General features: G+C 41.4%; 5 protein-coding genes across 6 annotated transcripts in view; all 5 read left to right on the forward strand.

The window, feature by feature from the left end:
* The window catches only part of LOC137189403 (protocadherin alpha-C2-like), a 135,177-nt gene that overhangs the window by 16,890 nt on the left and 93,998 nt on the right, over positions 1–24,289 (forward strand). Inside the window, exon 1 of one of the 2 annotated variants that reach the window (XM_067599204.1) lies at positions 14,676–17,217. The exons of the other annotated variant lie outside the window; for it this stretch is intronic. Coding sequence (XP_067455305.1) covers positions 14,836–17,217 — 2,382 coding nt within the window. The 5' untranslated portion in view covers positions 14,676–14,835. Of the gene's footprint in view, positions 1–14,675; positions 17,218–24,289 lie in introns of those variants that run through there. 2 annotated transcript variants of the gene reach the window in all.
* LOC137188817 (protocadherin alpha-3-like) lies at positions 7,317–9,830 on the forward strand. Its single transcript, XM_067598396.1, has one exon. It carries the CDS (start codon positions 7,434–7,436, stop codon positions 9,828–9,830), a length of 2,397 nt encoding a protein of 798 aa, XP_067454497.1. The 5' UTR covers positions 7,317–7,433.
* LOC137189401 (protocadherin alpha-3-like) lies at positions 10,384–13,359 on the forward strand. Its single transcript, XM_067599198.1, has one exon. It carries the CDS (start codon positions 10,797–10,799, stop codon positions 13,191–13,193), a length of 2,397 nt encoding a protein of 798 aa, XP_067455299.1. The 5' UTR covers positions 10,384–10,796; the 3' UTR covers positions 13,194–13,359.
* On the forward strand, positions 17,875–20,638 carry LOC137188818 (protocadherin alpha-3-like). Its single transcript, XM_067598397.1, has one exon. The coding sequence runs from the start codon at positions 18,203–18,205 to the stop codon at positions 20,636–20,638; it is 2,436 nt and encodes an 811-aa protein (XP_067454498.1). The 5' UTR covers positions 17,875–18,202.
* On the forward strand, positions 21,252–24,246 carry LOC137189402 (protocadherin alpha-3-like). Its single transcript, XM_067599199.1, has one exon. It carries the CDS (start codon positions 21,753–21,755, stop codon positions 24,186–24,188), a length of 2,436 nt encoding a protein of 811 aa, XP_067455300.1. The 5' UTR covers positions 21,252–21,752; the 3' UTR covers positions 24,189–24,246.

Here is a 24,289-nt window from a genome sequence, read left to right on the forward strand (position 1 = left end):
TCCTGACTCACATTGCTTTGTCCTCTAACTGAGAGCTGGAGTAGAAAGTTAGTCTGATGATGCTCCTTACGGAACAAAGGTTTATAATCTATGATATATATTTTTTAAAAATACACTCAGAGACCAGTGAAATATAAACAGAAAACACCTGTATATTTTAATGTAGCCCTGCAGTATATATACAGTAGTGTTACCTATGTGAAACTAAATGTGAAATTACACCTCGATGAATGGGCAGTAAATAGTTGTTGTATGAAATACTTTAAATTCACTGCAAACAGCATCCCTCTTCCAGGTGTTTTTAATTGGAAATTCCTGTCAAAGCATTTTTTCCATTCTGCCACTGCTGTCAGTATTCCCAGTTGTCCTGGATTAAGGCCTCTGTAAAGTGATAATTCTACAATGTTGCTCCTCTAATGCGATTAGGTGGAATCATCTTAATGATGCCATGAAGAGTAGCTTTGGAAAGGCAGCAGCACAGAATGAAATAGGATGCCACTCACCCTTAAATTCCAAGTTAATGTCCAGGCTGCTATCTGTTTTTTTACTTTGTGTTCTACTATTGTCGCTTGTGTATTTGTTTTGGCCCTGTCTGCATTATCTGTTCATTCACAGTCACAGTTATATTAATGTTAGTAAAATTACAGGTGCTTAAAACCAACAAGTCTGTAATACTTGGCAAATGTATGCAATGTGAAGTCTGTTGCCTCTTAGATTTATTTATGGCCTTTTCTGTGTTGCATGTATGATTTATTGTTAGTGGTGATATATTCCAGTCAATGTTATCCCGAGAGGTGCTGATTCAACTTCATGGTCTTTGGAGGCCGTTGTGGTGCTGTTGAATTGTATTGCATTATGCTGAGAGCTATCTTTAATGTTTACTCTGACCAAATAGAGTGGGCAAAATATTAGAAACACCTCTCAGAATAACACAATACAAGTTAACAGCACCACCAACTACAGCCCTGAAAAGACCTGTAGGTTGAATTGACACTTTTGTAAAACAGTTTCAACAAATACTAAACTAATTATATCCTTAATAAAGGTAGGATTCTTTGCAGGGTTGTATCAGTGTGCATTAGTTTTAGCGGATGTACCTAATAAAGTGGCAACTGAGTGTATACCCCCTCTACGTAACACACACTGACCAGCATATACCACACACATGCAAGCTAAAATGCACACTCATGTTGCACCTAAATACTTATCATCCTCACCACAGCAAGAAGCTGCTGTCCATGTAGCTCTTTAAGTTTTGATGGTGATGAGAGTGGAAGATGGTGTTTGCTATTCTGAGACAGCTCCACTAAGCTGAAATGATGGGCAGGCAAGTCATTATTTTATAAATAGTTATCATCGTTATCTGTGGAAAGTGGAGCAACCTCACAAAACCATTTCAAACATTTCCAACCTCAGACTCTCTGCAGGCCAGCACTCTCCTCTATTATTCAGACCCGCCCCCCCCTTCTCTTTTTTTTTAAGAAATGGGCCAAGCCCTAGCGCAGCAGGCCTGCACCTGCAGTGCACTTCACATGCAGCACTGCCTGCTGCTTCCTCAGTACTGCATGACTAATAAGAAAGTACAAATACATTACACAATGCTTTAACATATATTGATCTATAGAGGTAGAATGTGGTGGTACATGGAAAATAGAAATGAGACACTCATGTGTGGATAAACTATATTTATAGTTCCTGTGCTGTGTTTGCCCTTCATATGTGAGTGATGTAAACTATCTGTAAGTGCTCTATAAAGGATATAGTATATTCTACATAATCTTCAGCTGTAGCAAATGGAATTATCTCTGTCTTTCCCTCTTTGTTTTGATATGTATCAGGCTGGATGAGAATGTGCAGGTATTGTTGGGTACATTCACATCTCCTTTCCCATCTAAAAGAGCTGACATTTTAATTTCCGCAGGCAGAGCGAATGTGTGGCAGACACCAAGGCTGCTACTGTATCTGTACCACTCATACAATTTTTGGAGTGTGTGAGTGTGCTTATCTAATATAAGGCTTTATAGCTTTGCCTGCCTCTTGCATCACTGTGTGTCTGTCTGTGCATGTGGAACCTGCTATTGGAGAACAAAGAAAAAGGGTGAAAAAGCTCCCCCTTGTGGCAAAAAGTGGAAATTCTTTTGTGCAATATGTGTGTCTGTGTGTCAATACATTCAATTATTTAGCATGTTGCCACTCTGTATGTGGTAGTGTATTGACTGGTATTGTTATTGAGCTTCTGTGTCAGTATTGATCCACAGATAGTGGGGTCCTGTCCCATTTTCCACTCTCTCTAGCTGACCCATGCCCTCTTCCCCTGTGAACTGTTTGATTGACAAATCTAGGTTACCCATGCTTGACTACAAAGCCAGATTTATTCTTAATCCCACAAAAAATGTTTGGTTCAGGCTGTTTCTGTGTGTGAGAGAGACAAAAAAAAGAGGAGAGATGAAGAGGAGTGTGAGAGAGACAAAAAAAAAGAGGAGAGATGAAGAGGAGTGTGTGTGTTCTCTCTTCTATTTTATACTATACAACTCATCTATTCTATAAAATGAACAAGAGTGGAAAACATAATGTATAATGTAATTCAGTCAAATGTAACCCAGATATTTGAATTTCAATGAGGCAGATGCCCTGTCCTTGGCATATGTACTCATAAAGAGGGGTGCGGAGCAGGTGGGTGCAGGGAGTGGCACTTTCAGAGGCTGCATCTGCGTCACCATGGATACAAGAGGGGAGATAGTGAATCAATTATGGGTGCTCCCTGTGTGGAAGGAGAGATCTAACGGACACTGTCTTTGTCACTAGGCACAACACTGAGCCAATCAGAGTGTCTGTTACAGTCACATTGATTCCACCTGACCAATCAGATTTTCATGCTATACCTTTGTTGTTACCAAAGCTGATTGTAAAACCCTGTTTTATTGACAGCTTTGATTAATGGTCTGTTGTTGCAAAGTATACCATGACTGTGCCTCTGCTATCACAAGCTTTTTGCTAGATTAGATTTTTGGAAAGATTTTTTTTCTTCACAGAACGAACCACACACGACATTCTCCCTGAACTACCATATATGAATGAAATTCATGCACAGACACACATCATTTCTCTTTCTGTTTGTCTCTTTTTCCATTTCTATTTCTCTCACACCTCTCTTACACACACAGACACATGAAAATTACACAGACCCTGATCATTTCTTCCAGCAGCAAATCTCCACACACTGCAATTCATACAGTTTAGATGTGTACTAATAATTACTGTAGACTCACCATTACAGCTTCATTAACACACCCTGTCTTTGTTGACTTTGTGGTTTCTAAAAGAGGCTAAAAGATCAGATAACATGTGAAAGTGTCTCTGACATAGTACATAAATATATAAGGTACTTTATAAAACTGATTAAGAATACTGGATATGTACTTAAAAAAAAGAGTTAAAATCAAAATTCTGCTTTCATGTCTCCCCATCTGGGCAATGACATCTCATGACAGCATCAAATGGAACAATGGCTTCAGCAACAATAGCATGCGGTTTCCCCCGCCTGTTGTTTCACAGTAGAGTAACTAATTATGTGATTTTTTTGGGCATTACTTTCCAAATGAGTGAACACTGTGTTGGTGTGCTGCTATTTTTATCTCAGGGGGGTATGTGCATGTGTGTGTTTGGGCATGCTGCATATTGCCGTGTCCTGGTTTTCATCTTGTTCCGGCTCATGTTTCCCTGAACCCGCCCCTGTCCTACTTACTCCAGCAACCAGTGGAGGCGAGCTCAGATTTGGAAATAAATGATTAAGTGGTAGTTGGATTAAATACTAGGAGGGATTCATCTTCCCCTCCACCTCTCTCTCTCTCTCTGTGTCTCTCTCTCTCTCTATCATATATTACATTTTAGAGGATTTCTTTGTGTATCTGTTTATATATACCTGGTTAGAGTTTGAGTGCAGTGTGAGTCCAGCTGTCTAGTTAATGAATAGTATTCTATAGGGTTAATAAATCCACCCATGAATACAAATTTTAATATTTTAAAACATCTGTGTCATATGTTAGATAGGGAGGTAATTCTTCCATTTGGAAACTATGTTCTCATGAAAAAGTCAGTACATTTTCTTGTATTTTTAGATTTCTCTATACTCCGAGTGCCATTTCCTCTCCTCCCTTCCCTCTGACTTAATTCTCTGCTGTTGTGTCACTTCTCCATGTTTCCTGTGGTTCCCTATACACCGTTTTTATTACATTATGTCGATCTTTTATCTCTTTATCTCCCTTCATCTCCTCTGCTTTATCAGAGAATCTAAATCATTAGTGTACTGTTGCATTTAGGTGTGGTTCTAGTCACACTGATGCTAAAATCAAATGCTGTATGAGCCATGTCACAGCTCTTTTTAAGATAATCACCAGATTAAAAAAAAACAACAAACAATTAATTTGGTTAATCACCTCAGCAAGTGTAAAAATATCAATCTGTACAATAAGCATGATATGAGATAGGTACTGAATGAAGAAGGAAACATGCACAAGGAGTAGGTTGCCCCCTTGTGCTCTGATGAGCTCTACTCCACACAAAAACAGCCCAATGACATCAGTAACTCGTCACACAAAGCAGGATGTAGTGTGCGGACTGCAGGAGTGGGGGTGGTCTCCAGAGGCCTGGCCCAGAGAGGGTACAGTGGGCTGGGCATAGCTGAATGAAAAGGTCAGGCTCTCTGTGGGCTGTGGGGGTGGAAAGAGAAGCAGGCACTGCTGCTGCTAAAGTGAATTTGTCATAGTGAATATGCTGCTGCAGTGCAACATTACCAATGCATGAGCAGCCCAACTGCAACCATGGACAGCCTGGCCTGGTATGCATAGGAGTGTGTTTTATGTTTGCTTGGGTGGGTGGGTGAGTGTGAGTGTGTGTGCTTGTCACTATGATGTGATCTGATTCGTCCAGTGAGATGAAAGGGCAGCATGAAAGTGAACAGTAGCAGACAAAAATGTGGAAGTGGGAAGAAAATCTAGAGTGTTACTTTTCCTACTATTTCCTGCCTTTTGAAAAATAAACCCATAGGCTTGTGCATTAGCGTGTGTATGTGAGTATGTGTGCGCATGCACACATGCATCATGTCTGTGCAGGAGACGGTGTTGCTATAGAGACGAGAGCTGTGCAGAAGGAGAGAGGAAAGGGGGGGAGATACTCGCCTTGGAGCATGTTCAGATAGCACCCTTCCCCCATCTACTCACACACAGATGAATAGTACAGTACACGCCCTCATAACACACACTTACTCACAAGCACACACACAACTGTTGGCTATGACTATGATGAAATCATTAGTATGGAGGAGATACAGTAGCTAATTTGGTGACTCTATGTGGTGGTAGCCCTTTAATAATGCAGTGATATGCCTTAAAAAAGCAGCTACCCGCTGCTTCCACCTGTGCCGACCCCTCCCCTCACCTCCCACTCACTGCTCCCTCTCTTCCTCTCATCACACTGCTCTTGGTGCTCCCTACTGTTTCTCCTATATGACGTGATAGGTAAACCACAGACAGAGAAGGAAGTTAACAGACACACATGAATTTAACCACTAGATTTATTTACACAACTCCCTGTGCTCAGGGAGCAAACACTGTGTATCTTTCTTAACCACCATTTATTCACTATTAATTATTCAGCAAATTCGATTATCATATCCTAAGGAAATGTGACTTTCATCAATGCATACATACAGAGTTCATGATTAAAAATTGGAAGAGTCTAATAAAATAAAGCTTTAACAATTAAAGCAACATATGTGCATCAATTATTGTGTCTGCGCACACAGAGCTATTAGTTAATTAACTGACCCCTCTCAAGATGTCTCCCATTGGAGCTGTATCAGTCACTGGAAGAGGAGGTGATGTGGCAGCTCAGTGTGTTCAACATCTTTAACACCTCTATGACACAATCAGTGTTTCCTCCACAATGGCCAAATGAGCATGCTCCATAAAAAGGCCCTGACTTTGCTCTCAAGATGGATTCAATACTTCAGCCTCTGATATCATCCATACACTATATGTGGGCTATGAAGTACTAAATTCATTTGTACCACTGTACCTTTGTTTTATTGTTTCCTGGAATTCTGTGACAAATGGTGTGTTTAACATACATTAAAATCGCCTGTTCATTTAGCCTACAAAATAAGGTCACAGTGTCAGCAGGCCACAAAGCAGAATCTCCAGTAAGATTTATGAGTTTTAAAAGGATAAATTCACTTTACAGAGTTGAGTAAACTCTAACATCAGTGGTCCACGTGTATCATGTTGATTTTATGAGAAAGATAATCCAGACAGAAGTCCTTCAAGGTTGGAGCAATATAGACAGTGACCTACAAATAAACCATGAATCATTGAATTTCATCATGGGCTGTCTGGGTCTGATGGGCCGGGTGATCTTTGTGCGCTTGTATGTATATAAATAACCAACATGTGCATTCTATTCAGTGTCAATATAAATACAATTTTCACTTGCCATACATTAGGAAAATTGAGTATACAAGTCATTGTTTGTGAGCTATTATTATTATTGCATTTTGGGGTTAACGGATGACTGCGGCTCAGTGTGTGATGGTTATTAATATTTTCAAATCAAATCATGTTACCCACAGAGGGGAAATAGGACAGGAGTTTCTGAATCCAGAGCTTAATCCTGGGATTACAAACGAGGGAATGTTCATAAGCTCATGACTACTGTCTCTGTGGAAATGTGGTGAAACACTAAAATACACTGAAATATACCGCAGCACATGGATATCCTTCTTTTGTTCATAGAGTTAAATACATCTATTGCCCTCAAGGCTAACAGAGAAAAACAAAGAGAAAAGGAGAAAAGGAGATGGGGTAATGTGGGCACAGTGGGAAGAAAATAAATTATTTATTTCTACATTGCATTGCATTCATGTACCATCTTGTAAAATATGAATTTTGGCAGTCAGCACACATCCAGGCAGAAATAACAGGTTTTATATTCAGGACATGTCCATGGTGCTGAAAACTCATTTAAAGCTACATACATGAAACTGCAGTTTTTTTGTAATATCAGTTAGGCTGTTCAACAGCACATATAATTATGATTACTTCTTGTTGATGTCCCTAGTGTTTTTTATAGCTCCTGTGAGGCCTTAAGAAGCAACAACACACATTCACTACTCTCTGCACTTTGCCACTTTCACCACATGGCGCCAGTGTTGATCCATCAGAGTCAGCGCCTCTCTGTGATACAACTAGGCCCCTCCCGTTTTCAGGCAATAGGGATATTTCTTCAGTCTTTGTTATAAACAGACAGAGGACGGTGGAACAAGCACGCTTTATTCCTTCAGTATCCAGAGCTTATCTTCCATAGTGTCAAAAACATTTGACCGCAATTGGATTTTTTTTTCTTTTGTTATTTATGCTTCGTTCACACTGGATAGAAGAATGTCTTCGCCTTGTAGATGGAGCTGTTTAGGGATATATCTAGGGCTATTTCTACTGGATTGTTACTGGGACACGGTGTCTGGGCAGCTCTCCTATTCGGTCTCAGAGGAGGTAAACCCGGGGACTCATGTTGGAAATATCGCTAAGGATTTAACCATTAATTTACAGGACTTGGAAACCCGCATGTTTCAAATTGTTACTGGATCAAAGAGGAAATTCTTCGAGGTAAATCTTAAGACTGGTGTTCTGTATGTCAGTGAGAGAATAGACAGAGAGGAGCTTTGCGCAGAGGAACTTAAATGCTCAGTCAGTGCAGAGGCCGTGATAAATAACCCTTTGAAGCTTTATCGTATTGACATAGACATTTTAGATGTAAATGATAATGCCCCATTATTTACGACCAAATTGCAAAATTTGTATATAGCAGAGAGTACTTTACCGGGAGTGAAATTCGCATTATCTGAAGCAACTGATGCAGATGTGGGGAGAAACGGAGTCAATACTTACAAATTAAGCCAAAATGAACATTTCTCTTTGGCAGTGCACAAAACAGGTGACAGTGTGTCTGCTGAGTTAGTGCTGAGGAAAGCTTTAGACAGAGAGAAGCAGCCTGTTATCACCATGACACTGACCGCTGTAGATGGAGGGACTCCTCCGAAATCAGGCACCTCACAGCTCGTTATCAATGTTTTAGACATTAATGATAACATTCCGATATTCAGCGAATCTTTGTATAAGACAAAGATTCCCGAAAACACGCCCCTGGGCACACTAGTTATCGCTGTGAACGCCACCGATGCAGATGAGGGTCTGAACGGCGAGATTGTGTATTCATTAAGAAGCAAAGATCAAGATCACGTACTTGATATCTTTGAAATTGAAAGTCAAACGGGCGTCATTAAGGTAAAAGGCAATATAGACTTTGAAGAAAGGAAAGCTTTTGAGATACGTGTGGAGGCAAGTGATAAAGGCCAGCCTCCAATGTCCGCTCATTGTAAAGTGTTGGTAGAAGTTGTGGACCTCAATGACAATGCTCCTGAGATCACCATTACGTCACTGCATAATACAGTGAAAGAGGACTCTAATATAAGTACCGTAGTTGCACTTGTGTCCGTCCTCGATAAAGATGGTGGAGAAAATGGTAATGTGAAAATCCAAATTCAAAATGAGGTTCCATTCAAACTCGAAACAAACTACAAAAATTATTATTCGTTGTTAGTTGATGGGCCTTTGGACAGAGAGAGTATCTCTAACTACAACGTCACCATAGTCGCCACTGATAAAGGCACCCCGCCACTCTCTAGCACGAGTGTAGTTCCTATACACGTTTCTGATGTCAATGACAACCCGCCTCTCTTCTCAGAGCCTGTGATTAATGTTAACGTGAATGAGAACAGACCGGTAGGAGCAGTTATTAAAACGGTGACTGCAACTGATGCTGACACTGACCAGAACAGCCAGGTGAGCTACTCATTTCTACAGAGTAACAGTAACTCGTTGCCGTTATCTACAATGGTGAATATCAACTCAGAGACTGGAGATATAATCAATCTGCAGTCTTTTAACTTTGAGGAGTTAAAAATGTTTCAGTTTAAAGTTCAGGCCACAGACTCTGGTGTTCCTCCGCTCAGCAGCAACGTGACTGTGAACGTTTTTATTCTGGATGAGAATGACAACAGTCCAGCTATTCTGGCGCCCTATTCTGAGCACGGCTCCGTTAACAGTGAGAGCATCCCCTATTCTGCTGAAGCGGGCTACTTTGTGGCAAAGATCAGGGCTGTAGACGCAGACTCTGGATACAACGCGCTGCTTTCTTATCACCTGTCTGAGTCCAAAGGAAACAACCTCTTCCGGATCGGAACCAGCACCGGAGAAATCAGAACTAAGAGGAGAATGAGTGACAATGACCTGAAAACTCACCCCTTGGTGGTGTTGGTTTCTGATAACGGAGAACCCTCCCTGTCAGCTACTGTGTCTATTGATGTGGTGGTGGTTGAAAGCACAGCTGACATCCAGACTCAGTTCAGACATGTGCCTGTGAAGGAGGAGAGCTTCTCTGATTTAAACCTGTATCTGCTGATCGCCATTGTGTCGGTGTCAGCAATCTTTCTGCTGAGCCTCATCAGTTTAATAGCTGTCAAATGTCACAGGACAGACGGCAGTTTCGGCAGGTACGGCGCCCCAATGATCACCACCCACCCTGACGGGAGCTGGTCTTACTCTAAAGCTACTCAGCAGTATGACGTGTGTTTCAGCTCAGACACACTCAAGAGCGACATGGTGGTTTTCCCTGCACCGTTTCCACCTGTAGATGCAGAGCTGATCAGTATTAACGGAGGAGACACTTTTACCAGGACTCAGACTTTACCCAGTAAAGAAAAGGTAAGAGAAGTATGAAAAATCAAAAGTTCATATTATTCTACTGTCGGGGGTGAAGCTAAAACATGTTCGTCCGTGTTTTTGTTCTCACACATGAAGTTTGAAAAAGTATGAAAAGCCACATGTCTTCATCCTCGAGAGTTGCTGAAAAAATGTCCCTCCATTTTTTTCTTAAATATGAAGTGAAAATACAACATTTCAACAATGTACATTTGTAGGGATGTCTGGTTTTTAAATTTGTACATACATGGACCAAAGTAATTACAACCTTCAAGTTATTAAAGAAAACATCTAATTCATTTTTCGGGAGCACTACTGCAGTGTGTCGTTGTCCATGGTGCTGAAAAAAAGCGCCACTCTGTTGTGTACAGTCCGCAGGGTGCGAAACTAAAATTTCGTCGACCCAACATCTCACCATTATTACTATTTATGTTTACTGATATGAATTATACAAAGAAGATTTCATCACAATTAAAAAATATATTTCTCTGGATAATTTAATTATCTTGATTATATTAGAGGAAAAGAGAGACAGTATTGTGTTTTGCATCTTTGTTCAGTTTTGTCTTAATTCTGTAGTATTTGTGAAAAATTAAATAAGGGAAACTGATAGTTTTTGAGTTGTGACTTCTTGTTGGCTGTGTGTGGACTTGACAGTTCTGAAGAATGGAGGTGATTTGTCTGTTTTTGTGGTGAATGTAGTTATTTCAAATGACCACACGGGGACATTGTAGACCATCACATTTCGATGCTCCTCTTCAGTGCTTCAGGCTCCTCCCAGATTCAGAGGATGATGATGTTTCTCGGGGCTTTGTTACAAAGAGACGCAGTGCAAGAGTGAATTGTGTGGCGATCAGTTATTGTCTCTTTGTTACCCCTTATCACGCAAAGAAACTGGATTCTGGTGTTTCGCGTTCATCCTGAATCATTAGAGAGGATTTTTGAGACTGGGATCCATATGATCTGTTCAGGCTGGATACAAATATGTCGACACGGAGGATACGGAGCCCTTTTGGAATTTATATAGTCGTTGTTCTCTTGGATTGTTGCTGGGAAGCGGTATCTGGACAGCTCTCTTACTCGGTATCAGAGGAGGTAAACCCGGGGACCTCTGTGGGAAATCTCGCTAAAGATCTAAACCTTAATGTTCATGACTTGGAGGCGCGTATGTTTCAGATCGTCAGCGGATCAAAACGAAAATATTTCGATGTAAATCTGAAAACGGGTGTTCTTTATGTTAATGAAAGAATCGACCGTGAGGAGCTCTGTGCGAAGGCTACAAAATGTACTGTCAGTGTAGAGGCCGTGATCAACAATCCACTGAAGCTGTATCGTTTGGAGATAAATGTAGTTGATATAAATGATAATGCACCATATTTCCCTGAGAATTTGCAGTCTCTTAACATTGCAGAGAGTACTGTGCCAGGAGGGAAATTTGGATTTATCGGGGCGTCAGATCTCGATGTTGGTAAGAATGATGTTAGTACATATAAGATAAGTCCGAATGATTATTTTTCTTTAGAGGTTCACAAAGGGGGAGAGAGTGTGTCTGCCAAGCTTGTGCTTCAAAAAGCTTTAGACCGAGAAAAAGAAAGTACTGTAAAACTTACAGTGACTGCTGTCGACGGCGGAAATCCACCCAAGTCAGGGACTTCTCAAATTGTTATCAATATTTTAGACAATAACGACAACGCTCCGGTTTTCAGTAGTTCTTTGTATAAGGCACGGGTTTCTGAGAACTTACCAGTAGGTAAAACTGTGATAGTTTTGAATGCGACAGATGCAGATGAAGGTTTGAACAGTGAGATAGAATATTCATTGAGAAGTAAAGGTCAGGATCAGGTTTTAGATATATTTGAAATTGATTCTAAAACAGGTGCAATTTTAGTCAAAGGAAAGATCGACTATGAAGAAAATCCTGCGTTTGAAATTCATGCACAGGCCAGTGATAAAGGTACTCCTCCGATGTCTGCTGATTGTAAAGTGCTGGTTGAAGTGGTGGACATAAATGACAACGCTCCTGAGATCACTGTGACGTCACTGCTAAATACAGTGAAAGAGGATGCTGAAGTCGGCACTGCTATTGCACTTGTCTCTGTACTGGACAAGGATGGAGGGAAAAATGGTGAAGTAAAAGTCATAATCCCAAATGAGACCCCATTTGAATTGGACACGAATTATAAAAACTATTATTCGTTAGTAGTTAATGGGCCGCTTGATAGAGAGACTAAGGCCCAGTATAATGTCACTATTGTAGCAACTGATGAAGGGACTCCATCTCTCTCCAGCACAAGCATAGTGACTGTTCATGTTTCTGATGTCAATGACAACCCGCCTCGCTTCCCGGAGCCGCTGATTAATGTTTACGTGAATGAGAACCGACCGGTAGGAGCAGTTATTAAAACGGTGACTGCAACTGATGCTGACACTGACCGGAACAGTCAGGTGAGCTACTCATTTTTACAAAGTAACAGTAACTCGTTGCCCTTATCTACAATGGTAAACATAAACTCAGAGACTGGAGATATAATCAATCTGCAGTCTTTTAACTTTGAGGAGTTGAAAACGTTTCAGTTTAAAGTTCAGGCCACAGACTCTGGTGTTCCTCCGCTCAGCAGCAACGTGACTGTGAACGTTTTTATTCTGGATGAGAATGACAATAGTCCTGCTATTCTGGCACCCTATTCTGAGCACGGCTCCGTTAACAGTGAGAGCATCCCCTATTCTGCTGAAGCGGGCTACTTTGTGGCAAAGATCAGGGCTGTAGACGCAGACTCTGGATACAATGCGCTGCTTTCTTATCACCTGTCTGAGCCCAAAGGAAACAACCTCTTCCGGATCGGAACCAGCACCGGGGAAATCAGGACTAAGAGGAGAATGAGTGACAATGACCTGAAAACTCACCCCTTGGTGGTGTTGGTTTCTGATAACGGAGAACCCTCTCTGTCAGCTACTGTGTCTATTGATGTGGTGGTGGTTGAAAGCACAGCTGACATCCAGACTCAGTTCAGACATGTGCCTGTGAAGGAGGAGAGCTTCTCTGATTTAAACCTGTATCTGCTGATCGCCATTGTGTCGGTGTCAGCGATCTTTCTGCTGAGCCTCATCAGTTTAATAGCTGTCAAATGTCACAGGACGGACGGCAGTTTCGGGAGGTACGGCGCCCCAATGATCACCACCCACCCTGACGGAAGCTGGTCTTACTCTAAAGCTACTCAGCAGTATGACGTGTGTTTCAGCTCAGACACTCTCAAGAGCGACATGGTGGTTTTCCCCGCGCAATTTCCGCCTGTAGATGCAGAGCTGATCAGTATTAACGGAGGAGACACTTTTACCAGGACTCAGACTTTACCCACTAAAGAAAAGGTAAGAAAAGTATGAAAAATCAATATGTCTCAGTTCATATTATTTAACTGTCGAGAGATGAGACTGAAAGCATGTTCCTGCGAGATTTTGTTCTTACACACATTTGAAAAAGTATAAAATCAGATGAAGTGAGGCATGTGGCTTTTTCATCCTCAAGAGCTGCTGAAAACTTGTCCCTTCATTTTTTCTTGAATATGAAGTGAAAATACAACTTTTCAAGTGATGTATTTGTTTATTTATTTATGTATTAGCTTATTTGTCAGGGACGTTGCAAAAAACATTGTAACAGGTTAAAATAACATGAAACAGATGTGTTGTATATAGGATTTCTAGCCGAGGCTAATTTGCGACCCCTGTCCCTGGTTAGGCTTTTCTACTTAAAAATCGTCATAACATATCATCAACAGAAGTATATTAGTTAAATAGAGCTCATAATAAATAGTGACATTCTCAATAACAACAGTATTTACGTCACATAATCAATTTACATGTGTTGCGTGTGTGTACACGTGTGTATGTTCCCTAATTCATGGCAATATGTGATTATGTGTATAATGTTTATAGGTGTGTCCGACATACATGCACGTAGTCTTTATGAGTATGTATGTAAGTTTGTTTATCTGTATGTGTCTGTTCTTCTATCCGTGTGTACATGTCCATGACCATGTGTGCGTGCACAAGTGCATGATCATTGATCAGTGATCGCAGGTTTTTTTTTTTTTTTCAGCCAGTCTTTCACCTTTTCAGATCAGTTTGTGTTTTTATTTCTGTTGGTAGGGTATTCCAAAAATTTAACCCCTCTTACTGAAAAAGATGACTAATCGAAAGTAGTTTTGCGCGGTGCCACCACGCAGTTGCCATTTGCTGATCCCCTGGTGGCCATACATTTTTAAAGATGTTTAGTTTTGAATTTGTAAGAAGACATGGACCAAAGTAATAACAATAATGAAGTTAACATAGAGGAGACCTCTAATTCATTATTCGGGAGCGCTATTGCAGTATGTCGTTGTCCATGGTGCTGAAAAAAAGCCCCACTGTGTGTTGTGAACAGTCTAGAGGGTGCGAAACGGATACTTCATTACTATTTATATTTACTCATATGAATTATACATATCAGGTTTCATCATAATTAAAGAATATATTTCTCTGGATAATTTAATTACCTTGATCATATTACAAAAACAGAGAGACAATGTTGTATATATGCATTTTTGTTTTTTTATTTTTTTCTTTATTTTGTACTGTTTGTGATTAATTAAATAAGGGAAATAGATAGTTTTTGGTGACCTATGAGCTGTGACTTCTTGTTAGCTGTGTGTGGACTTGACAGTTCTGAAGAATGGAGGTGATTTGTCTGTTTTTGTGGTGAATGTAGTTATTTCAAATGACCACACGGGGACATTGTAGACCATCACATTTCGATGCTCCTCTTCAATGTTTCAAGCTCCTCCCAGATTCAGAGGATGATGATGTTTCTCGGGGCTTTGTTACAAAGAGACGCAGTGCAAGAGTGAATTGTGTGGCGATCAGTTATTGTCTCTTTGTTACCCCTTATCACGCAAAGAAACTGGATTCTGGTGTTTCGCGTTCATCCTGAATCATTAGAGAGGATTTTTGAGACTGGGGTCTATATGATCTGTTCAGGCTGGATACAAATATGTCGACGCGGAGGAAACGGAGCCCTTTTGGGATTTATATAGTCGTTGTTCTCTTGGATTGTTGCTGGGAAGCGGTATCTGGACAGCTCTCTTACTCGGTATCAGAGGAGGTAAACCCGGGGACCTCTGTGGGAAATCTCGCTAAAGATCTAAACCTTAATGTTCATGACTTGGAGGCGCGTATGTTTCAGATCGTCAGCGGATCAAAACGAAAATATTTCGATGTAAATCTGAAAACGGGTGTTCTTTATGTTAATGAAAGAATCGACCGTGAGGAGCTCTGTGCGAAGGCTACAAAATGTACTGTCAGTGTAGAGGCCGTGATCAACAATCCACTGAAGCTGTATCGTTTGGAGATTAATGTAGTCGATATAAATGATAATGCCCCATATTTCCCTGAGAATTTGCAGTCTCTTAACATTGCAGAGAGTACTGTGCCAGGAGGGAAATTTGGATTTATCGGGGCGTCAGATCTCGATGTTGGTAAGAATGATGTTAGTACATATAAGATAAGTCCGAATGATTATTTTTCTTTAGAGGTTCACAAAGGGGGAGAGAGTGTGTCTGCCGAGCTTGTGCTTCAAAAAGCTTTAGACCGAGAAAAAGAAAGTACTGTAAAACTTACCATGACTGCTGTCGACGGCGGAAATCCACCCAAGTCAGGGACATCTCAAATCATTATAAATGTTTTAGACATTAACGACAACGCTCCGGTTTTCAGTAGTTCTTTGTACAAAGCACGGGTTTCTGAGAACTTATCAGTAGGTAAAACTGTGATAATTTTGAATGCGACAGATGCAGATGAAGGTTTGAACAGTGAGATAGAATATTCATTGAGAAGTAAAGGTCAGGATCAGGTTTTAGATGTATTTGAAATTGATTCTAAAACAGGTGCAATTTTAGTCAAAGGAAAGATCGACTATGAAGAAAACCCTGCGTTTGAAATTCATGCACAGGCCAGTGATAAAGGTACTCCTCCGATGTCTGCTCACTGTAAAGTGCTGGTTGAAGTGGTGGACATAAATGACAACGCTCCTGAGATCACTGTGACGTCACTGCTAAATACAGTGAAAGAGGATGCTGAAGTCGGCACTGCTATTGCACTTGTCTCTGTACTGGACAAGGATGGAGGGAAAAATGGTGAAGTAAAAGTTATAATCCCAAATGAGACCCCATTTAAATTGGACACGAATTATAAAAACTATTATTCTTTAGTAGTTAATGGGCCGCTTGATAGAGAGACTAAGGCCCAGTATAATGTCACTATTGTAGCAACTGATGAAGGGACTCCATCTCTCTCCAGCACAAGCATAGTGACTGTTCATGTTTCTGATGTCAATGACAACCCGCCTCGCTTCCCGGAGCCGCTGATTAATGTTTACGTGAATGAGAACCGACCGGTAGGAGCAGTTATTAAAACGGTGACTGCAACTGATGCTGACACTGACCGGAACAGTCAGGTGAGCTACTCATTTTTACAAAGTAACAGTAACTCGTTGCCCTTATCTACAATGGTAAACATAAACTCAGAGACTGGAGATATAATCAATCTGCAGTCTTTTAACTTTGAGGAGTTGAAAACGTTTCAGTTTAAAGTTCAGGCCACAGACTCTGGTGTTCCTCCGCTCAGCAGCAACGTGACTGTGAACGTTTTTATTCTGGATGAGAATGACAATAGTCCTGCTATTCTGGCACCCTATTCTGAGCACGGCTCCGTTAACAGTGAGAGCATCCCCTATTCTGCTGAAGCGGGCTACTTTGTGGCAAAGATCAGGGCTGTAGACGCAGACTCTGGATACAATGCGCTGCTTTCTTATCACCTGTCTGAGCCCAAAGGAAACAACCTCTTCCGGATCGGAACCAGCACCGGGGAAATCAGGACTAAGAGGAGAATGAGTGACAATGACCTGAAAACTCACCCCTTGGTGGTGTTGGTTTCTGATAACGGAGAACCCTCTCTGTCAGCTACTGTGTCTATTGATGTGGTGGTGGTTGAAAGCACAGCTGACATCCAGACTCAGTTCAGACATGTGCCTGTGAAGGAGGAGAGCTTCTCTGATTTAAACCTGTATCTGCTGATCGCCATTGTGTCGGTGTCAGCAATCTTTCTTCTGAGCCTCATCAGTTTAATAGCTGTCAAATGCCACAGGACAGACGGGAGTTTCGGCAGGTACGGCGCCCCAATGATCACCACCCACCCTGACGGGAGCTGGTCTTACTCTAAAGCTACTCAGCAGTATGACGTGTGTTTCAGCTCAGACACACTCAAGAGTGACATGGTGGTTTTTCCCGCGCCGTTTCCACCTGTAGATGCGGAGCTGATCAGCATTAACGGAGGAGACACTTTTACCAGGACTCAGACTTTACCCAGTAAAGAAAAGGTAAGAGAAGTATGAAAAATCAACAGTTCATATTATTCTACTGTCGGGGGTGAAGCTAAAACATGTTCGTCCGTGTTTTTGTTCTCACACATGAAGTTTGAAAAAGTATGAAAAGCCACATGTCTTCATCCTCGAGAGCTGCTGAAAAAATGTCCCTCCATTTTTTTTTCTTAAATATGAAGTGAAAATACAACATTTCAACAATGTACATTTGTAGGGATGTGTGGTTTTAAATTTGTACGATACATGGACCAAAGTAATTACAACCTTTGAGTTAATAAAGAAAACTTCTAATTCATTTTTCGGGGGCACTACTGCAGTGTGTCGTTGTCCATGGTTCTGAAAAAGCGCCACTCTGTTGTGTACAGTCCGCAGGGTGCGAAACTAAAATTTCGTCGACCCAACATCTCACCATTAGGCCTATTACTATTTATGTTTACTGATATGAATTATGCAAAGAAGATTTCATCACAATTAAAAAATATATTTCTCTGGATAATTTAATTACCTTAATCATATTAGAGGAAAAGAGACAGTATTGTGTTTTGCATCTTTGTTTAGTTTTTTCTTAATTCTGTAGTATTTGTGAAAAATTAAATACGGGAAATTGATAGTTTTTGAGTTGTGACTTCTTGTTGGCTGTGTGTGGACTTGACAGTTCTGAAGAATGGAGGTGATTTGTCTGTTTTTGTGGTGAATGTAGTTATTTCAAATGACCACACGGGGACATTGTAGACCATCACATTTCGATGCTCCTCTTCAATGCTTCAAGCTCCTCCCAGATTCAGAGGATGATGATGTTTCTCGGGGCTTTGTTACAAAGAGACGCAGTGCAAGAGTGAATTGTGTGGCGATCAGTTATTGTCTCTTTGTTACCCCTTATCACGCAAAGAAACTGGATTCTGGTGTTTCGCGTTCATCCTGAATCATTAGAGAGGATTTTTGAGACTGGGATCCATATGATCTGTTCAGGCTGGATACAAATATGTCGACACGGAGGATACGGAGCCCTTTTGGGATTTATATAGTCGTTGTTCTCTTGGATTGTTGCTGGGAAGCGGTATCTGGACAGCTCTCTTACTCGGTATCAGAGGGGGTAAACCCGGGGACCTCTGTGGGAAATCTCGCTAAAGATCTAAACCTTAATGTTCATGACTTGGAAGCGCGTATGTTTCAGATCGTCAGCGGATCAAAACGAAAATATTTCGATGTAAATCTGAAAACGGGTGTTCTTTATGTTAATGAAAGAATCGACCGTGAGGAGCTCTGTGCGAAGGCTACAAAATGTACTGTCAGTGTAGAGGCCGTGATCAACAATCCACTGAAGCTGTATCGTTTGGAGATTAATGTAGTCGATATAAACGATAATGCACCATATTTCCCTGAGAATTTGCAGTCTCTTAACATTGCAGAGAGTACTGTGCCGGGAGGGAAATTTGGATTTATCGGGGCGTCAGATCTCGATGTTGGTAAGAATGATGTTAGTACATATAAGATAAGTCCGAATGATTATTTTTCTTTAGAGATTCACAAAGGGGGAGAGAGTGTGTCTGCCAAGCTTGTGCTTCAGAAAGCTTTAGACCGAGAGAAAGAAAGTACTGTAAAACTTACAGTGACTGCTGTCGATGACGGAAATCCACCCAAGTCAGGGACATCTCAAATTGTTATCAATGTTTTAGACATTAACGACAACGCTCCGGTTTTCAGTAGTTCTTTGTATAAGGCACGGGTTTCTGAGAACTTACGAGTAGGTAAAACTGTGATTGTTTTGAATGCGACAGATGCAGATGAAGGTTTGAACAGTGAAATAGAATATTCATTGAGAAGTAAAGGTCAGGATCAGGTTTTAGATTTATTTGAAATTGATTCTAAAACAGGTGCAATTTTAGTCAAAGGAAAGATCGACTATGAAGAAAATCCTGCTTTTGAGATTCATGCACAGGCCAGTGATAAAGGCACACCTCCGATGTCTGCTGATTGTAAAGTGCTGGTTGAAGTGGTGGACATTAATGACAACGCTCCTGAGATCACTGTGACGTCACTGCTAAATACAGTGAAAGAGGATGCTGAAGTCGGCACTGCTATTGCACTTGTCTCTGTACTGGACAAGGATGGAGGGAAAAACGGTGAAGTAAAAGCTGTAATTTCAAATGAGACCCCATTTAAATTGTTAACAAATTATAAAAACTATTATTCTTTAGTAGTTAATGGGCCGCTTGATAGAGAGACTAAGGCCCAGTATAATGTCACTATCGTAGCGACTGATGAAGGGACTCCACCTCTCTCCAGCACCAGCATAGTGACTGTTCATGTTTCTGATGTCAATGACAACCCGCCTCGCTTCCCGGAGCCGCTGATTAATGTTTATGTGAAAGAAAACAGTCCAGTAGGATCAATCATTAAAACAGTGACAGCAGTTGATGCTGATGTCAATCAAAATGGTCAGGTGAGCTACTCATTTATACAAAGTAACACTAACTCGTTGCCGTTATCTACGATGGTGAATATTAACTCAGAGACTGGAGATGTAATCAATCTGCAGTCTTTTAACTTTGAGGAGTTAAAAACGTTCCAGTTTAAAGTTCAGGCCACAGACTCTGGTGTTCCTCCGCTCAGCAGCAACGTGACTGTGAACGTTTTTATTCTGGATGAGAATGACAACAGTCCTGCTATTCTGGCGCCCTATTCTGAGCACGGCTCCGTTAACAGTGAGAGTATCCCCTATTCTGCTGAAGCGGGCTACTTTGTGGCAAAGATCAGGGCTGTAGACGCAGACTCTGGATACAATGCGCTGCTTTCTTATCACCTGTCTGAGCCCAAAGGAAACAACCTCTTCCGGATCGGAACCAGCACCGGGGAAATCAGGACTAAGAGGAGAATGAGTGACAATGACCTGAAAACTCACCCCTTGGTGGTGTTGGTTTCTGATAACGGAGAATCCTCCCTGTCAGCTACTGTGTCTATTGATGTGGTGGTGGTTGAAAGCACAGCTGACATCCAGACTCAGTTCAGACATGTGCCTGTGAAGGAGGAGAGCTTCTCTGATTTAAACCTGTATCTGTTGATCGCCATTGTGTCGGTGTCAGCGATCTTTCTGCTGAGCCTCATCAGTTTAATAGCTGTCAAATGTCACAGGACAGACGGCAGTTTCGGCAGGTACGGCGCCCCAATGATCACCACCCACCCTGACGGGAGCTGGTCTTACTCTAAAGCTACTCAGCAGTATGACGTGTGTTTCAGCTCAGACACACTCAAGAGCGACATGGTGGTTTTCCCCGCGCAATTTCCACCTGTAGATGCGGAACTGATCAGTATTAATGGAGGAGACACTTTTACCAGGACTCAGACTTTACCCACTAAAGAAAAGGTAAGACCAGCACGCTTGTATCGGCCTACAAATTTAGCTAAGAGGTGTTGTTAAACGCTGACCTTATTTGCGATTCCTGTATTTAGTAATTAGTTCGTTTTTCCTTCTTTCTCTGACTCTTTGTAGATGTTACACATGTACAACGTGTTGTGGAAACTGATTTCTTTCCTTTTCTTGTATTGAATGCTTTGGAAAAAAGAGAGAAGTTTGGCATCTGTCATTGTCTACAACTTATAAGCCGGTCTCTTCCATTCAAATGCAATTGTCGCTGTCCATGGTGCTGTACACCAGAACTAGTACCCACCCACAACTCCAGTGATGCATTAACATGAAGACTTCATTCTCACTGTACAGAAAATGTATGTCGTTGTCCATGGTGCTGAAATAAGCACCACAGCGTGTTGTGTGCGAGCAGCAGAGTGCAACGCGGAAAATGTATTTACCCATAACGGAAAAGTGTATTGTCTTTTGCACATTTATTTGGGTTTTATGGCAGTTATTTTTATTTGCTGGTGAATGGTGGTCACTCCATGTCATATCATTTAGGAATGGTATTTTAATACCTAATACTTTATGTGTGCAGAAAATAGGAAAAGAGCATTTTTTTATCAGCCATCAAAACCTTCAACTTTCTCTCTATCTTGATAAGTGTGTTGTAATGTTTGTTTTTATGTGTATTTTTATAGCCGGTACATTAGTTGCAGGTGCTGCTCTATCGGTATGGATTAAAACCAAGAAAACAAACATTACAAAGACAGGGAGAATCAAGTGAAATCGTGGTACTTGGGATTATTTGACATAGCTGAACACAATTGTATATCTCGTTAGTCTTATGAAATTGTTGCGTTTGCACAGTTGGTTAGTCATTCCCGTGCTGTTGTCAGAGGTTGAATGCAGTTATGTCATATCACCACATGGGGACACTGTAGACCATGACATCTGGACGTTATTCCATGAAGCACAAGACTCCTCCCAGAAACAGAGGATGATGATGATGTTTCTCTGGGCTTTGTTACAAAGAGACGGAGGGCGAAGAGAAAGGAGTGAAAACATTTCCAGGCTTGCTGGTAAAATGCGAAAACGTGGATCCGTATACTTTGATTTTAATATTATTGTTTGACAGGAGTGGTTGGACTGGGATTTATACCTTTTCGGGCTGGATATAATTATGTATTTCTCAAGCAGAGCAAACGCTTTTCGGATATATCTTGTGCTCGGGTTGCTGAATTATTGCTGGGAAGCGGTGTCTGGACAGCTCTCGTATTCCGTCTCAGAGGAGGTAAACCCAGGGACTTCTGTCGGAAATATTGCCAAGGATCTAAATCTCAACGTCCAGGATTTAGAGTCTCGCATGTTTCAGATTGTTAGTGGATCAAAGAGAAAATATTTCGATGTGAATCTGAAAACGGGCGTTCTTTATGTCAATGAAAGATTAGACCGGGAAGAGCTCTGTGCGAAGGCTACAAAATGTACTGTCAGTGTAGAGGCCGTGATCAACGACCCACTGAAGCTTTATCGTTTGGAGGTAACTATAATAGATATAAATGATAATGCACCCAATTTCTCTGACCAATTACAGTCACTTGACATTGCAGAAAATACTCTACCGGGAGTGAAATTTGGGCTCATAGAGGCATCGGATTTGGATGTTGGCAAGAATGGTGTTAGTACATATAAGCTTAGTACGAATGATTATTTCTCTTTAGATATTCACAAAGGCGGAGAGAGTGTGTCTGCCGAGTTAGTACTGCAGAAATCTTTAGACCGTGAGCATGACTCTGTTATAAAACTCACACTGACTGCAATAGACGGAGGAAATCCATCGAAGTCAGGAACCTCACAAATTATTATCAACGTGTTAGATAATAACGACAACCATCCAGTTTTCAGTAAATCTTTATACAAGATTCAACTTTTTGAAAACTTGCCAAAAGGATCTAAAGTGATCATTCTGAATGCAACAGATGCAGACGAGGGGTTAAACAGTGAGATAGAATATTCATTGAGAAAAAGAGGTCAGGATCATGTTTTAGATTTATTCCAAATTGATTCTAAAACAGGCGAAATTTCAGTCAAAGGTAAGATCGACTATGAAGAAAATCCTGCATTTGAGATTCATGCACAGGCCAGTGATAAAGGCACACCTCCGATGTCTGCTCATTGTAAAGTGCTGGTAGAAGTGGTGGACATTAATGACAACGCTCCTGAGATCACTGTGACGTCACTGCTGAACACAGTAAAGGAGGATGCAAAAGTCGGCACTGCTATTGCGCTTGTCTCTGTACTGGACAAGGATGGAGGGAAAAACGGTGAAGTAAAAGCTGTAATTTCAAATGAGACCCCATTTAAATTGGACACAAATTATAAAAATTATTACTCGTTAGTAGTTAATGGGCCGCTTGATAGAGAAACTAAGGCCCAGTATAATGTCACTATTGTAGCAACTGATGGAGGGACTCCACCTCTCTCCAGCACAAGCATAGTGACTGTTCATGTTTCTGATGTCAATGACAACCCGCCTCGCTTCTCGGAGCCGCTGATTAATGTTTATGTGAAAGAAAACAGTCCAGTAGGATCAGTTATTAAAACAGTGACAGCAGTTGATGCTGATATAAATCAAAATGGTCAGGTGAGCTACTCATTTATACAAAGTGACAGTAACTTGTTGCCGTTATCTACGATGGTGAATATTAACTCAGAGACTGGAGATATAATCAATCTGCAGTCTTTTAACTTTGAGGAGTTAATAACGTTCCAGTTTAAAGTTCAGGCCACAGACTCTGGTGTTCCTCCTCTCAGCAGCAACGTGACTGTGAACGTTTTTATTCTGGATGAGAATGACAACAGTCCTGCTATTCTGGCGCCCTATTCTGAACACGGCTCCGTTAACAGTGAGAGTATCCCCTATTCTGCTGAAGCGGGCTACTTTGTGGCAAAGATCAGGGCTGTAGACGCAGATTCTGGATACAATGCGCTGCTTTCTTATCACCTGTCTGAGCCCAAAGGAAACAACCTCTTCCGGATCGGAACCAGCACCGGAGAAATCAGGACTAAGAGGAGAATGAGTGACAATGACCTGAAAACTCACCCCTTGGTGGTGTTGGTTTCTGATAACGGAGAACCCTCCCTGTCAGCTACTGTGTCTATTGATGTGGTGGTGGTTGAAAGCACAGCTGACATCCAGACTCCGTTCAGACATGTGCCTGTGAAAGAGGAGAGCTTCTCTGATTTAAATTTGTATCTGCTGATCGCCATTGTGTCGGTGTCAGCGATCTTTTTGCTTAGCCTCATCAGTTTAATAGCTGTCAAATGCCACAGGACAGACGGCAGTTTCGGCAGGTACGGCGCCCCAATGATCACCACCCACCCTGACGGGAGCTGGTCTTACTCTAAAGCTACTCAGCAGTATGACGTGTGTTTCAGCTCAGACACACTGAAGAGTGATATGGTGGTTTTCCCCGCGCCGTTTCCGCCTGTAGATGCGGAGCTGATCAGTATTAACGGAGGAGACACTTTTACCAGGACCCAGACTTTACCCACTAAAGAAAAGGTAAGAGCAGCACGCTTGTATCGGCCTACAAATTTAGCCAATAGGTTATGTTAAACGCTGACCTTATTTGCGATTCCTGTATTTGGTAATTAGTTCGTTTTTCCTTCTTTCTTTGACTCTTCGTAGATGTTACACATGTACAACGTGTTGTGGAA

Source organism: Thunnus thynnus, chromosome 9 (assembly GCF_963924715.1).
Source record: "Thunnus thynnus chromosome 9, fThuThy2.1, whole genome shotgun sequence".
Taxonomy (NCBI): Eukaryota; Metazoa; Chordata; class Actinopteri; order Scombriformes; family Scombridae; genus Thunnus; species Thunnus thynnus.